Genomic DNA, 15716 nt, shown 5'->3' with positions numbered 1-15716 from the left:
CTATCCGTATGTTCCCATTTTCTCCCTTTTCATCAATTTCGGCATCTTTTGGAACTTCCACTGAGCTAATTTAATAAATAAACCCAGTAAAAAAAATGGTCACTGTTGTTTGCTTAGTTAATTTTCTGCTGGGTTAGCAAGCTGGGATGGCTCAGTGCAGGCTCCAGTGTCAGAGCTGGCACAAAGAGGAAGGAAGGAACTTCATGGCTGGGAGTGTGGGGAGGGAGAGAAGAGCCAGACTCACCCCTTTTGCATTGCATTTGGATGTTAGTCAAGGTTAAGTCATAACACATAACTTACCCCTGACTTAAACAGTAAAGACAGAGAGCTTCACTTTTCCCTTTGTTCACTTTCAGCATTTTTGTCTTCAGGCTACGCCCTTAAAACAGTCACGTTTAATGTTCTGTCCTTATCTGTGTGCACCAGGACAGAAGCTTGATGTTTACATATGTAAAAGTAAACATACCCTTCAAATAATCTTCTAGATTGGGGTGTAAGTCTTAATAACCTTCAGAGACAAGTCTTCAAACTCCAGATTTACTTTCTTCAGCTTCCTCCCTAATTCTCATTTATCCTGTAGTATTTGTTTAGCTGATTCTACAATCATTTGTCAATAAAATAAAAAGATATGCTGAGGAGGGTCATAGGAAAAAAAAATTGCTTGATGAGTATCCTATGGGATTCTGAGAGCCTGATCCAAAGTCAACTGAAGCAAAAAGAGTATGTCCAGTTGACGCTGAGCTTTGGAGGATGACTGCAGTGTGCTTCATTGTTTCTCTGTTTCAAGACTAAAACCTGGATCAACAGAATAATGTAGGAGCCTAACTGCTATTTTACTTGCCCAAGTCCAAACAGTTATTCAGCTCTTGCTGATCCTCAAGTACCTGCAGCCCTTCACCACCCAGTTTTGCCAGTGAAAGCTCTTTGTGTTTGCTGCAGGCATGTCCCTACAGAAGCCAAGAAGCTAGAAGCCTAAGACATAAGCCCTACTGTGTTCACTTACTACTTGTGCCCTATCTCGGTTGTATGTAAGGCTGGATCTGGTCTGAAATTTTCCTTAGTCCTGTCTGTAGAAGTGTTCTCCCCATTTACCATTCAGCTGCGCTCCTCTGCTTGCCAGCTTTGTCTCATTTGCCATGAGTGTGTCTGAGCCATAAGAGGGGGTGGAGTCATTGCTCAGTATGTTTTGCTGAAGCTGTTGTATTATGCATGAAAACTTACTGTCCTATGGGTGGAGAGAAGGGAAGAAGCAGTCTCTAGTTGAAAGGCTGAAACATACACCAATAATATGCAGGTGAATTCTCTTAAGAAGCAAGCTATCAGGTAAAAATGCTGATTTAGGTAGCCGGCACACCAGAATAGTGGTTTACAGCAGAGAATCTGAAGAAGAAACACCTAAAGCCCTCTAAAAAATGAAGCCTACATCATGTATTCTTCTCTCCAGCATTCATTCAATATTGCCTCCTAGACTAGCACAGTCCATGCATATGCTGCTGTGAATCGTCTTCCTAGACATCTGCCTTTCCTTGACATTGTACAGGGAGTGGCAGTGCTTTACTCAGAACTCCGGATTCTGGTAGGAGACAGACAGCCTGAGAATTAGGTGTTCTTATCGTGGCATCATCTGTGGTGAACCTAGTTTCAAGCAGGAACTGTTTTTTCAGTTTCCTGTACAACATCAAGGGCATGGTGAATACCTAATTAATAAAATCTGTACTTGGACTGTAGCCAGGACATTCTAAAGTGCTAAGAAGTAATGACTTTGGGTTTATATTGGCTGTTAATATTATAAACAAAGGATACAGTTACACTGTTGTGATCAGCAAGAGTTCAAACACCAGGAGTTAGGCCTCTCAAAATCGTGAGGTTAGCTTAAAAATAATGAGATTTAAAAAAATAATAAATTGAGGCTTCTTTTTATTTGTTCTTTAGGTTTTTTTTGTTTTCTCAGGTGCAGTTGGGTCATGCTTTTGAACTTTTTTTTGCAGAGGAGCTAAAAGCTTTATTTTTTTGATGAAAGACATTCTGTTGTAAGCATGACTGGAAGTTGGAGCTTTAAGGAAACAACAAATGTCTTAAGATTTGGCAACAGTAAAGTCATTGTCAAGAGGAGAGGATCCAGTCTGCTGTAATACTTTCTGTAACTGGGTCACCCTGTTCATTCATTGCTTTGTTGCCAGCATTTTCTGTTGTCTAAGTCATTTACGCTATGCTAATTTGTAGCAGGCAGCAGAGCAGATAATGAGGAGGAAGAAGAAGAGGAGGAGGAAGAAGGCTCAGAATCAAGTAGTCCTCCTGTTTCTTACCAGATGAAGCCTCCCCCAGAAGGATGTTGCACTACTGATGGTGAGAAATGCACTAAACATGCTGTCAGAAGGCATTTGCCCTACTGGAAAGGGTAGGATTGGGGCCATTTCCCCTATAATTCATCAGAATGAGATAATCTATACAATATAGAAATCCTAAAAATGTCAATGTTCATTACCTGCCAGATAAAGCTGGATTGCTCTTGGCTGCTCTTACAGTTAACAGGGTCTTTGCCCAGTGTGTCAGGTAAGCATTTGTGTTGGAACGCTGGGCATGAGGACAGAACTGTTCTCTTAGGCAACACGACCTTTAAAGGGTTGAGTTTGCAGGCATGGTGTTTGCTAAAATGAATGTGGTAATTCTTACGGCTTTATTGTTGCTCTTTTCTATTTAAATTGTACCTCATTCAATGTTGCTGTAAATTATTCAAAAACCCAGGAAAAGCCAGTGAAATTCACCAGATACTGAGAACTATTATCTCCATTTTTGAGTGTCTGACCTAAGTTATGATGATGTTAGTAAGTAGTCCCATAAATATGTAGGTTGCCAAACATCATCAAGAAAAACTTCGCTGTACATTTTCAGATTTTTGTTTGTTTATTGTACTACTAGCATCTGTTTATGGCTGACCAAAAGGCAGGAAATAAAATTATCTCTTAGTTTGCCCTTGACGTCAGAGGATACAACTTTGTTTTTCATTAAAAATATAGGAAGTCCTGTAATGAAGACTATTGTGAGTATTAAACAAAAAAATTTTGTCAACTTAAAATACATTTAATTGATTTTTTCTAGGTTTCTGCCAGGCTGGTAAAGATTTGAGACTGGTTTCCATTTCCAATGAACACATTGAGGTACCAGCAGGGTTTTTACTTGTTGGTGCGAAGTCACCAAATTTACCTGATCACCTTTTAGTGTGTGCTGTGGATAAAAGATTCCTGCCAGATGACAATGGACGCAACGCCCTGTTGGGTAAGTGTCTGTGATTGCAGTAAGTGGATTCTTCTGTGGGCTACACTTAATAGCTAATCTTTTTTTGCAGAGTGAGTTCAGCTGATCTTATTTCCATTCCACATCTACAGTAATGCTCACTGGTGATGCACAACAAGATAACAGCTCAGAGCTGGCTATGTTTGCTTTGGAAAGATACAGAGTAAGCCAGTTCATTAGAAATGCTTCATCACCTTCTATCCATTAGTCCAAGGCTAAAGTTGTCCAATCAGTTTATGTCCTAGTTGCTGGAACTGCACATCTGGGAACTGGACTAGATGAACTGCTTCCTGTCTATTTTAGCTTTCCAAATACTGACATGGGCAGACTGTAGGTCTGTCAAGTGGAACTTTCAGGCTACTATACACATGTAAACAATTTGATGATAGTTTGGACTACAAAAATGTATGACCTTTTTGATTTATCTGTTTGAGATGGGGATAATATTCTCCACTGTGGTTGAAAAAAAGCATGCGTTCTGGATCCTAACCTATGACTTTTTGCTATTATCACAATATCAATGAATATGAATGATTGTAAGTTGAAATTTTTCCTATATGTGTAATCAGGTAATACTGTGTGTTTGAATAGCACTGTTCGTAGGATACTTCAATTTCTTGCTTTTCATCTATTTAAAAGTCTTAACTTCTGACATAAAACTAGGTCCTTCTATCCATTTTTATTATAGCCTTTCTGATGGCTGTTAATCTCATCCATATCAACCCAAATAGGGAAGATCTGCAATCATGTGAATGAATGAACTGAATATTAAAGTTATTAAAATGGAATAGTTTTTATATTGGCAAAAGTGCTATATAATCAGAGGGAGAACTCTTTTTTTCATTCAGGCACTCTCAGGTTCTTACGTATTATTTTCTTAGTTAACCAAAAAATGCTGCATCATATATCTGTGTACAAGTCCGAGCTCTAAATAGCAAAAAGAAAATATTTGTCATGTCTTTTAAGAGTTTTTTTCACAAACACTGAGGGATATGACGTGAACTCAGTTGTTACTTCAGTTTGAGCAACTCTTCAAGGCATTTGGGATGACAGTGTAGTGTGAAGGTGCATAATGTAATTTTATGTACAGTAATTTCTTTCCTCATGTGATCTTGTAGAGTTGGATTGGTCACAGTACATTTGACCAGTGATTGTAAAAGAATTAAGAGGGTTGTAAATCACCCACGTGTTGTCATTTTAAAGATAAAGACAGGAATGTTGTACCACTCAAGTCATTCAGTGCTAGCACTATTAACAGCTTAAGCTCCTTAGGCTGTTAGCAGAGAGGAAGTAGTGTATTTGTTAATTGCATGCTAAACAAGAACAGAAAAAGGCAACGGGAACATAACTGGGAGGTTTTTATGCTACTTGCATCCTCAGCTTGCTTATTTCATACATTTTCGTTTCCTGAAACCATTTAAATGCTTGTTTTTGGCTGCTGTTATACACTTAAACACCAGTTAATCACATTCTTTTGCAATGAATTTTAGTAATTCTGTAGGATGATTTTTATGTATTCTATAACAAGCTTAAATATGAAAGGACTTCCATACTTTAAGATCTAAATTATTCATCTGGAAGCTGGAAATAAAATAATGTTCCTGGTCCCTAATCTAATGAAAAAACACAATATATCTTATTGACATGAGGATAGCATACTATTTGTACAATAGATTGTACTGTAGATAGAAATGATTGTTTGATTCTGGTTTTCATACACTGATGCAAGTCAAATCAGGGTAAGTAAAATTAGAAGCAGACATGACTAGTCTCATGGTTTCAGACACATATGGAGATACAAGACAGAACCATTCTTGCTTTAAATTCTCTGTCTATTAGTATAACACAGTGACCCCTGTCTTGTGATAGATTTAAGTTGAGAACATTTCATATGAAGAAGGGAAGCTCTTTTTATTGTCTTGCTTTTAAAGACAGAACGGAAGGCTTTTTTTTTTGGTATTCTGAGTTTAGGCTGTTCTCCTCCAAACATGTTGGCCTTTTGAGACAACATGGAAAGTGGTCCCTTCAAGCCTTTCTGAGTTTAAAGGGAAATTGAGTCGGATTCATTTTGAATTGAAATGAGCTGTCATCATGAGTGAGACTATATCCCACACTTTTGGTAAGGCTTATTGTTGATACAGGCACATCACTTGTAACCCTTCAACCCATTTGTTTTTGCTTAATTTCATGCTTTTTCTCTTAATATACTGTGTTTTTGTAAGGCAGCTGTTACCCAGTACTGTAGATTTTTTCCGAAACAATTTATTTGAAGGGAAAAGACACTAATGAATTACCCAATAGTTTCCTGATTTCTCATGGTCTGCCTGCATATGTTTGTGAAGATGCCTGTGGAGCGTACAGAAATTCCAGAAGAAAACAGGAAATGTCTTGGTAGTTTCCAGGCCAGCTTTTGACTTATGGTCTTGTTCCCATTAGGAGCTGTTGATATGCCTCTGGGGCATGTGCCAATTTATTGATTATGCTAATAAGTTGTCCACCATCAAGGCATATGTGCTTGTGATTTGAAAGTCATTTCTGTTGGAGGTTGTTTTGTTTCTTTGTTTTTACAACTGACGTATAATTCCATAGGAAAAAAACCCTATTTTCCGGAAAAGACTCTATTTTTGGCAAGCAAAAAGTTCTCTGTGTCTGAGCATGTACCTCATATGATTCTGTTAATCAAGTTAGATCACAGTTTTAAATAGTCTGCAAAACAGAGTCAGCTTTTTACCTTTAGGAAGCTGTTTCTCAGGTTTTATGCGACCTAATGGAATGCTTAGATGGAGGAAGCACTTCTGTGATAGTGTGATATTTATTGTTTCCTAATAGAAGCAGCTAATGTACTACTCCCAAAGTTTTTTTTCTCTTTTGTTTTTTTTCCTCCAGTTCCCACTCTTAAGCAGAGTCTCTCATGATAAACAAAGCAGCTATTCACCCATCATTTTCCTTCCCAAAAGACCAAACAGCTGCCCACTTTCCTAGCAGGGAATAAGAAATCCTTTTTTTTTTCCAGTGGGTCCCTGAGGTCAGAATGACAGAAGAAAAGATTAGTTTGCTTGCATTGTAAGCTGTGTGTAAGATGAAAACATTGTAGTATAAAACACTGCGGCTGCTTCTGTTAAAATATGCAATGTTCTATTGGGCTTTTGTAATAGTAGTGAGTTTCCGTACAATGGAGCTCTCCAGCTTGACCATATTGATTTCATTTATTTTTTAAATTTAAGTCTTAAGTCTTCAAATGGAGTGGTACTGAGTAAGTGGGAGAAATGTGGAGCATTGTCGGTGTTTGTGTGCTTTTTCTTGTGAGTAGAACTGAAAAGAAGATATACTCCTGCTGAAAAGTTGAAAATACAATAATTCTTTGTTTAAGCAAGCTGCCAACTCTCCACAAAAATAATAACATTAATTAACAGCCTGTTATTAATTTAAAAGAGAACCAGGAAGAAAGTTTTTTTGCGAATGTATGAAAGATCAGATTATGAAATATTAGCTGATGAAATATCAGATGGATATCCTTCTGTCTTGAGGTCCTCTCCTTATCCCTAACAGAAGCTTACTGTTGATCCAAAGGAACCATTTCCCCAGTGAGAAGGTAGGTCAGGTTTCATACCCTTTTAGTCCAAGGTCCTTCTTCTGAGCACAAGGTCCCTGCTGTGGAAGAGCTTTTTAAATTATGGGCAATTGATCATTGTGATGTGAGCAAATTCAAGCAAATGCCTATGATAAAATACCAGATAGAATCAAACACCTTCTGATTAAACAATCTTCAGAGGGTAGCAGCCTTAAGTCACTACTAAACTTAGTTGGATATGAACTGCTGACCTAAAGGTGAAAGGCTTTTAGCCCCTAAACTCCAGGCATTGATTTCTAATTCTCTTGTGAAATCAATCCCATGACATAGATATATTGAGTCACCTTATGGCTGCCCTGACTCCCCTGACCTTTGTCCTCTCTATAATGTATGGAAGAATATTTAATGCAGCTTGTTTATGAAACAAGCTGTCCCCTCTGTCAGCTTCTGCCTCGGGCCGTGGCACGTGAACAGGGCATTCAGGGAAAGGAGAATAATGAAATGTTTGGGTTCTCTGTGTTACTCAGTCTGCTACATAAAGTGCTATGAGCAAGTTTGGCAGAGCCTTGCAATAAGTAATGATTGAACAGCATTTTATTGCATTGGAATTATAAGATCATGCTGTGTTCTATCTGTGATGTCAGGGCTGAGCTGTATTAATGAAGGAATGGCTGTCATCAAAGAGAGTGTCAGTCAGAATGAATGGGATGAAACCCGGTGTTGGCAGGAGTTTGCAAGAAAAGACTCTTAGTCTGACTCAGAGGAGCTAGGGAAGCCTGAGGTGAAAGATGATAGTTTGACTTAAAAGGAAAATTAAAAAATAAACTTCTAAAATGTTCTCTGAGGACTTTTCAAAACAAGTGGACAATTTAGATCTGTTTAATCCTTACTAGGCCTCACCTGTATGCTATATGTGGTGTAAACTAATTTTCCAGTAGACCTCACAGAATTAAAAATAGGTGATTAGGGCAAAAGGTTATTTCAGGTAGAAGTTAGTGCTAAATCTGGTTTAGGCAGATGATTTACAGAAGTTACCAATAATGACTGATCTAAAGTCCAAATGAAAAGATTTTATGTCTACTATCCAACTTCTATTGAATAAATATTTCTACCTGTGGCTTTGGCAAGTTGCTGGACACTCCCAGCAAAATGATAAAACCTAAAAAGTGTACAGGTACTTCTATTTTACCTTTGGAAATGGTCCCTTCGTGCTTGTATTTGAAAACACGTAAGGGCTTGTAAGTGGCAGCCAGGCAAAGATTGCAGTGCTGCTGGTCATGCTCAGTGTGCTGCCAGATGTATGGGAAGCTTTCATTTACTAGAAGAAGCGTTTTTCATGATTTCTTAATCTGCATAAAATGCATGCAAACTCTACAGCTTTTGCCACATCCATTCTAATTTTGTTTCCTTTTGTTGTTGCTTTTATTGCAGCTACTGAAGGCTCTGTGATGTTAGACAGATGCTTTTGTGCCAACTGATATAACACAGAGGATTCTACAGAGTCATGACTTGTCCTGATTTTATGAGTCATAATGACCTTTATCATCCTACCGACCAGGATCAGAGAGATAATAGGCAGCTTTCAATAGTTGTTAGCCACTTGTTCCCATGGATACCAGACCAATTTCCACATGAACTTAGGTTTTTAATAAATTCTTCTGAGCCATTTGAAAACTAATTAAAGTGCTTGGGTTGTAAACCAAGCAACAGGTGTTTACAAAGCATTATATTTCAGTGCTTGTATTTTACAGAAGGAAAAAGGTATTGATAATTAATTTGAAAACCTAATTTGTTTGAAATATGTGATTAAAATAATAATTTTCATAAATGGCTCTTAATTTTATCTACCATATTATTGATCCTTTACTCCATTTATTTATTTCCAATGTTACTGTCCATGTTATGTGGAATATATTTCATTTATTTTTGCCATCTTCCAATTCACTGAATACACCCTTTCCCTTTCAATTCCTGTGATGACACATAAAAATGTTCATTAGATATGATTAAAATAAAAGGAAACTTCAGCTTCAGGTCATGTGTAGGGGACAGAGAGAAAATTTCCGTGGGGAAGATTATCTTCTAATTGCACATTATAGGTGCAATGTTTGTAGATAATAAGTATTTTCAGACAGTTGCATTGGTCTGATGCAAGATGAAAATTCTTAGGAAATACTTTGGAAAATGGACAAAAAAAGTTGTTTAAGAATCAAATGGCAAATAGTCAGCTGTGCAAGGAATGCCCATTATTTATGATGATAATGACATCACCATCACGAGGCCCTCTTTGAGGCTCAAACTGTGTATCTCAGAATGAGAGGAAATGGCAGTATCCCTGGAAATGCCCCATCAAGTCTGAGTACAATAAGCTTCTTTACGTGCAAAGACTATGTCTCTGTCCTGTCTATAAAGTTGCAGACACTTTGTTTCCGTAATCATAAATAGTTTTAACTGCTGTGAAGTGCTAACACAGTCCAGCCATAATTTGAGAAAGCTACTTGAAATTAATAGCCCAGGAAGGCTTTAGTATTTTTTCCTCTCTAAAAAAGCATCTGTAGTAGGAACTTGGTACTTAAATATTCTTACATCTAATTAAATATAATAGATTAAATATACTGAATTTCTTGAGACTTAATTGCATGCTTAATTTCAATGAAAGTTGAAACAGAAGTGAAGCATGTACTTTCTGTGGTGTTGAAGAGGGCTGGGGTTAAGCATGGGATTCAGTACTCTTCAGTCAGAAACTTCTTGGTTTAATGTTTCACAGGTAGGTAATAAATAGGAATTGTGATCTTTTTCTGGTGGGAGAAAATGGAAAATGTGGCCTATTTTAATTGTTCTGTAAACCTGGGGCTCTTTTTGCAATCTGGTAGCTAAAGTGCAATACAGTGGACTTGATGTAATTTTTTTTTTTTTGAGGAAAGTGTTAATAAAAAGTTCACTCTCTGAAAAAAAATATAAATACAGCTTTTCTCCAGGAAAGAGTAGTGTTTGGATGTTATTAATAGTGACCACCTATCTCACTGGATTATATGTATTGTTTATTTTATCAGGTTTCTCTGGCAATTGTGTTGGCTGTGGCAAGAAGGGTTTCTGCTACTTTACAGAATTCTCAAATCACATTAATCTTAAACTGACCACTCAGCCCAAGAAACAGAAACACTTAAAGTATTATCTGGTCAGGAATGCACAGGGAGCTCTGACCAAAGGATCTGTAATCTGCTGGAAAGGGGCAGGTAAGATAATGAAGCCGGCTTCCTCGAGTTCTGGTTTTCATCATCCAAGCTTAACTATCACAGGGACTGGCGTCTGTGTAAAACCTAAGGCAGATCAGTTGAAAGAAAGACTCTTTAAAGCTAGGTGATTACTAGAGCAGCTGTAAAAAGCAATTGACTGACCTAATATGAGGATGGCATGTTTGAAGACATCGGTTCCTCCCTTCCAAGTGCTGTAGCCTCTAAGTAATTCATGTGTGAAATCGTCAAATCCAATATGCAGAGAAAAAGCAAATGCCACTGTTGTCAGGGGATAAGAAGTTTCTTTTCTGTTAAGAGTTCAGAGGCCGACAGTCTTCATCCAGCACCTGCTCAAGCACATTGTTCCAACTGCCAGAAAGTTCGGGCCTCTCGGGAAGCACCTCAAGCGAGCCGCTCCCAGCAGCAAACCCAAGTGCTCCAGCTGGGACTCAGCAAACAGGTATGGCTCAGAAGGAAAACACACTGGGTTTCCACCTGTTCTTACTCTTTTGTGCATGTGTATTTGTGTGTACTTCTGTGAATGGAAAGACAAACAAAGAAGCACACTACCACATAAAATAAAGCAAGTTGAAGAGATTTAGAGATACATTACAAATAAAGAAAGCAATCATACTTTGAATGCTTCTCGCTGTCCATTTTTTCCCCTCAGGTTTATGTATAAAAGGTTAGCAAATAATAAAATAGGTGTTCTGCAGCTTGCTCATAGCTATGGCGAACCAAAATTTTTTAAAAGCCATTGTTTTTAAAGTTGCTGAGAATGGGTATTACATTCCTGCAGCTGTTGCTTGTCTGGTCACAGATGACAAATGTTACAGGAACCAGTGTCATTTCAGCTTTTTCTTCTGATCCAGTCTATTTTATGTTATGACCAGAATCCTCTTTACTGCAGGCATTATATGGGCATCAGCTTAAAAGCTTCTGAATTTTTTCTTCTGCTGAGAAAAGTGGCTTTAATATTAAAAAACAAACTAATGATCAGTATCTGCATCTTTTTTTGTACTAAAAATTGTTTCTGAAAAATTTACTTTTCCATTAGCTTGACATAACTGAAAGGTGATGCATGATAGAGGCTAGAGTGATCTCTCTGAGCTTCTTCATAATGAAAACAGCTCTTGAGTGTCTTGTGACTGTTACAGAGATTCATGCAGGAGAACTGAGGCTCATCTGTTGGTTGTTGTATTCTCTCTGTGAGATAGAAACCTGTTAAATAATTGTGATCTGGAATACTGGTACCCCTTCAGTACAAATAATTCATCTCTTTATAATAGCAGATTGGCGTTTTTTTTGGTCAGAGGTTACGTATATAAAAAAGCTACATTAATTACAAGCATATTAGGCTTGAGAAAACCTCTCTTTTTAATGCAGAACAGTTTAAAAGCTTGGAAAGAGGATGTCAAATTGGAATGGAGTCTTAGGAGATTTTTAGCAAATTTTAAACTTCTCTCACTATTTTAGCTAGTTCTTGAGTAAACTTCATGTAAGAGCTAGGGTCCACCTGCAAAGAAGCTAAGGATCTGACGTATGTATTTTAATTGCAGAATCGTATTTTACCCAGGCACTTAATCGGGAGTCAGACAGCAATAATCTGGTATGAGATCAGAAGTGGGTTTGTTTTATTCAGTATTGCATTCACTCTGAGCAGATCCCGAAGGTTCTATTAAAGTAAACGATCAAGTGATCAGTTTATTATATCAACTGAGGATCTTGACCTAGAAATGTTTAATGTAAATACTTTGTTTTTTTCTCGCCAGCTGCAGCCATAGATCACATCCCTTCAACAGCAGCGTTCAGCTCAGCTGTTTATAATGGCAAGGAATCACCTAAACAACAGTTGGTGAAAAATAACCTGTCTGCTCTGACAAGACCTTCGGTGTTAGGTATTTGTATGGATTTGTTGTTTAATACCTTAAACTCTATATTCCATGGGTATAATAGAAGCATTGAACAAATGATATCATGATCATCATTTCCTGTATGAATAGAAATTACTGTTCCCTTCCAAGTCCTTTCTGACCATAACACTTTTTTCTGTGTTAATTTTTAGAAAGAAAATTGTTTATATGTTTTCAGCCATAGCTCTGTTACCATTCAGATTATTAATTGGAAGTTTTTCATTATATTTACAGTTCATTCACTTAATAGAAGTACAGACTAGATTCTGAATCCAGGTTCTTAAAGAATGTGTCAGTTTGCATCAATCTCCCAACAAGGTTTTGTGAAGGGAATTAAGAAAGATTTATAAGTAATCACTCATAGGATAATTCCTCTGTTGCAGTTCACCTCGGGATGGAGCACTAGATTTTGACAACTGGCTCCAAATGAAAGAAACTGTCCTCACTGCATGATTATCATCATGATTTGTGTTAATTGTTTTCTGTCACAAACTGTATTCTGTGTCACTGACTTGTTTAAGCAAGAAGGTTAGTCTTCACTATGGCTAGAAACATGCTATAACTCTATGTTAGAATAAGTCTTCCCAAGTTTCCTTGCTGGCATCACAGCCAAATTTTTCCTCTGCCTATTCAGGTTCTTGAGCTCTTTCTTCCATGCAGCAACATATGATTGCCAATTCATTTCAGATGGATTATTTTCACATATCAACATATCTGCAGGAAAGAATACAGCATTTTCAAATAAAAAATTCTTTGTATTGCTGTAGCTATCTTGTGACTTTTGTCGCAACTTTATGCCAGGAAACAAAATGAAAGGAGGAGTAGAACAAGTGGCTAAATACTGCCCTCAAGTGGTAAAAGTTTAAAGGACAAAGTTATCTTTGCAAACTTCTACGTAAGGCTCTTCTGCAAGGGAACGATTTTATTGAAAATCTGTACACTTCAGGTTTATTTTTAATTTTAATATCTTTTTCAAAATTAGACCCCATTTTTTATATTAGATTCTTACTCTGTCTTGAATTTTATGTGGGACTAACCATTCTGCCAGGAGATACAGCCCTGCCAGTGTGAAGTAGTGTTAAGACCTCTGCATAGTCACATCCAGAAATAGAAATAGCTCAATCCTGCAAGATGCTGAGCAGTTCCTCGAGGACCATTGACTCTCAATAATTAGAAATACTTGATGTTAGTGGAAACTTACCATTCTAGGACTTTGCAGGAGTGCACAAGAAGATTAAAGATATTGAAAGAATATTCAAGAAATGAATCATCAGGAGCTCCTAGAAAAACTGTGAGAAAGTTATGTTTTTACAGACAAAGCGATGGAGCTACATGTGGATAGGAGGAAAGTGCAGAAGTAATTTGGTAGGAGTTAATATGGAATAACATGAAACCAAAGATGGTAACCAGCAAGAAGTGGCAAAAATCCTGTAAATGAGAAAATTCTTGAAAAGAACTCAGATCTGTATTAATATTACCCTGAACCCCTTGAGAATTTTATTTTGCAATAAGTTACATGAAACATTGTGTCATGTGTTCAGAAATAAAAGGAGCAGAATGCTCACAGTGTTGACTTCAAAATATTAACACAAGCATTCTTAGTACATGTCTCATTGTTCCTACATTATTCTTAGTACAGAATGGACATTGGTATAAAATAAGTGAAGTCTACCTAGATAATTAAGAGTTCCCTGCAACAGAAAGGTCCCAGAAGTTTAAGCAAGACATAGCAAAGTAAAATAAAAATGATAAAAAATGATTATATTCATGGAGTTGACCCTGTCTACCACAGTACTTAATGCACACATTAAATCTATCAAAACATATTGAATTACCATGCACAAAACTGAATACATTTTATTCTAATGCTTTTCTGAAATATTACTGTTATTCAGGCACTTTAACAAACTCAGGGCCCCCAAAAAAGCGCCATAAAGGTTGGTCACCAGAATCTCCATCATCTACTGAAACTTGGAACTTGCAGCTCAACCCACAGGCTCCAAACAGAATTAAAAATGGTAAGCTATACCATATAAGCTATACTAGAAAACAGTGGGGGAAAAGAGGCAATATTTTAAAGGTGCAAGCAGATTCGTATTAGAGTTTTGAAAGGTGTTTGATACCAACATGCTCACCTACATTTAGGTGCTTCATTTCCATTGATTTCTTTTTGAGGCTGTGAGCTTAACTCTCATTAGGATCCAGTCATCAAGTCATTATTAATAATTCCCAACAGGTGCCTGTGTCCGTCTTGAGACACCAAAACACCTTTGGGATGTTAAAATCAGTGTCATAACTCAGATCAAGGTACCATCCATTGCTTCAATTATTTTTCACAGTTGGATTTTATAGTCTAGATACAGACTAGAGTGACATGCAGTGAAATAAATTCACTTTCCACAAAATGTTTTATTTTAATGTGCTCTTGTTTAAATGAAAATTACTATAGAGAAGTTACAATTGAGCAAACATTGAATCTTAATATTTTCTTTCTCGCTATAGCAAGAAAACCTGTTTAGAAGCAGTGAAACTAAATTTATCATAGAGAACACACATATCATAACTATTTGTGCACTGCTATCACATAAGTCTCTGTATTCGTGCAGTCATACCTGGAATTGTTTGTTTATGAACATTTAGATGCATGGGTGATGTTCAAGGTTGCAACAATTAGTCCTCCAAGAAAATCAGCATAATGGTATGGGTTGTAGTAACAGCTCATGAAATGTGTGATGTACGCATAAAAAGCATTCAATACCGATTCCAAATGTGGGTATGAGATGATGTTGAATAACTTTACTTTGAAGAAATTGTTAGTAGACCTGACTCCAGTAATAATATGTCTAAAATCTTAGATGGAGGAAGCCTATCATCTTTACCACATTCTGCTTTGGTGGGGCCAGCCTCATCTCCAATGGTGGGCTCAGGAGAACCAGTCTCAGTTCCTGACAACTTGCTGAAAATCTGTAAAGCAAAGCCAGTTATTTTTAAAGGTAAAAAACCCAACCCCCCAACAAGACCTTACATCTTTTTGTAAGAGATATAAATATATGTCCTAGTGTTAAACACTGCTAAAGCCATCAATTCTAAAAGGTTTACTGTTAAAACTGTTTAACACATACATGGGAAATTATGAAATTAATGTGATGTCTACAAACATTGTTTATTTTGTAGGTCATGGAAACTTCCCATATCTTTGTGGGAACATTAATGATGTGATAGTGAGTCCTTTGTTGTACACCTGTTACAGAAATTCACAGTCTTTATCTAGAGCATATGAACAATATGGTGCCTCCACAATACAGCCTATTTCAGAGGAAATGCAGCTCTTACTGACTGTCTACTACCTTGTCCAACTCGGTAAGATTATTTTACATCCAGAAAGACTGCAACGAATAAATTACATGCTGGCGAATGAGAAAGGGAGTATTAGGGCAGGGCAATATTAAATATTAGTCTTAGGATGTGTGATATTAAACAATTTTATTCATGGTTATGAAACAAAACTAAATAATTAGTTCTTGAAGACCAGACAGATTGAAATATAATTGTACAAAGTTCATCTTCTCCTATAATCTGGGAACACAGCAACTAAAAATAAAGAAAGGAAAAGAGCTGTAATTCACTGCTTTTGCATACAGCCTGTAGTTTAGAAGTAGTATTATGCTGAGACAGGCAGCACTCAACCTCTTAAATATTTCT

The 15716-nt window shown here is 37.0% G+C and overlaps 1 protein-coding gene across 8 annotated transcripts in view; it reads left to right on the top strand.

Annotated features, from left to right (window-relative positions):
- The window catches only part of GREB1 (growth regulating estrogen receptor binding 1), a 115220-nt gene that overhangs the window by 59142 nt on the left and 40362 nt on the right, over positions 1–15716 (top strand). For 7 of the 8 annotated variants that reach the window (XM_069805786.1, XM_069805785.1, XM_069805788.1 and 4 more), the window contains 8 exons: positions 2224–2346; positions 3100–3276; positions 9919–10101; positions 10418–10561; positions 11874–11999; positions 13910–14032; positions 14870–15007; positions 15189–15374. In XM_069805786.1, coding sequence (XP_069661887.1) covers positions 2224–2346; positions 3100–3276; positions 9919–10101; positions 10418–10561; positions 11874–11999; positions 13910–14032; positions 14870–15007; positions 15189–15374 — 1200 coding nt within the window. The remainder of the gene's footprint in view (positions 1–2223; positions 2347–3099; positions 3277–9918; positions 10102–10417; positions 10562–11873; positions 12000–13909; positions 14033–14869; positions 15008–15188; positions 15375–15716) is intronic. The other variant, XM_069805784.1, reaches the window with a different exon arrangement.

The sequence above is a fragment of the Haliaeetus albicilla genome, chromosome 18 (assembly GCF_947461875.1).
Source record: "Haliaeetus albicilla chromosome 18, bHalAlb1.1, whole genome shotgun sequence".
Taxonomy (NCBI): domain Eukaryota; kingdom Metazoa; phylum Chordata; class Aves; order Accipitriformes; family Accipitridae; genus Haliaeetus; species Haliaeetus albicilla.
This window is presented reverse-complemented; position numbering and strand designations above follow the sequence as displayed.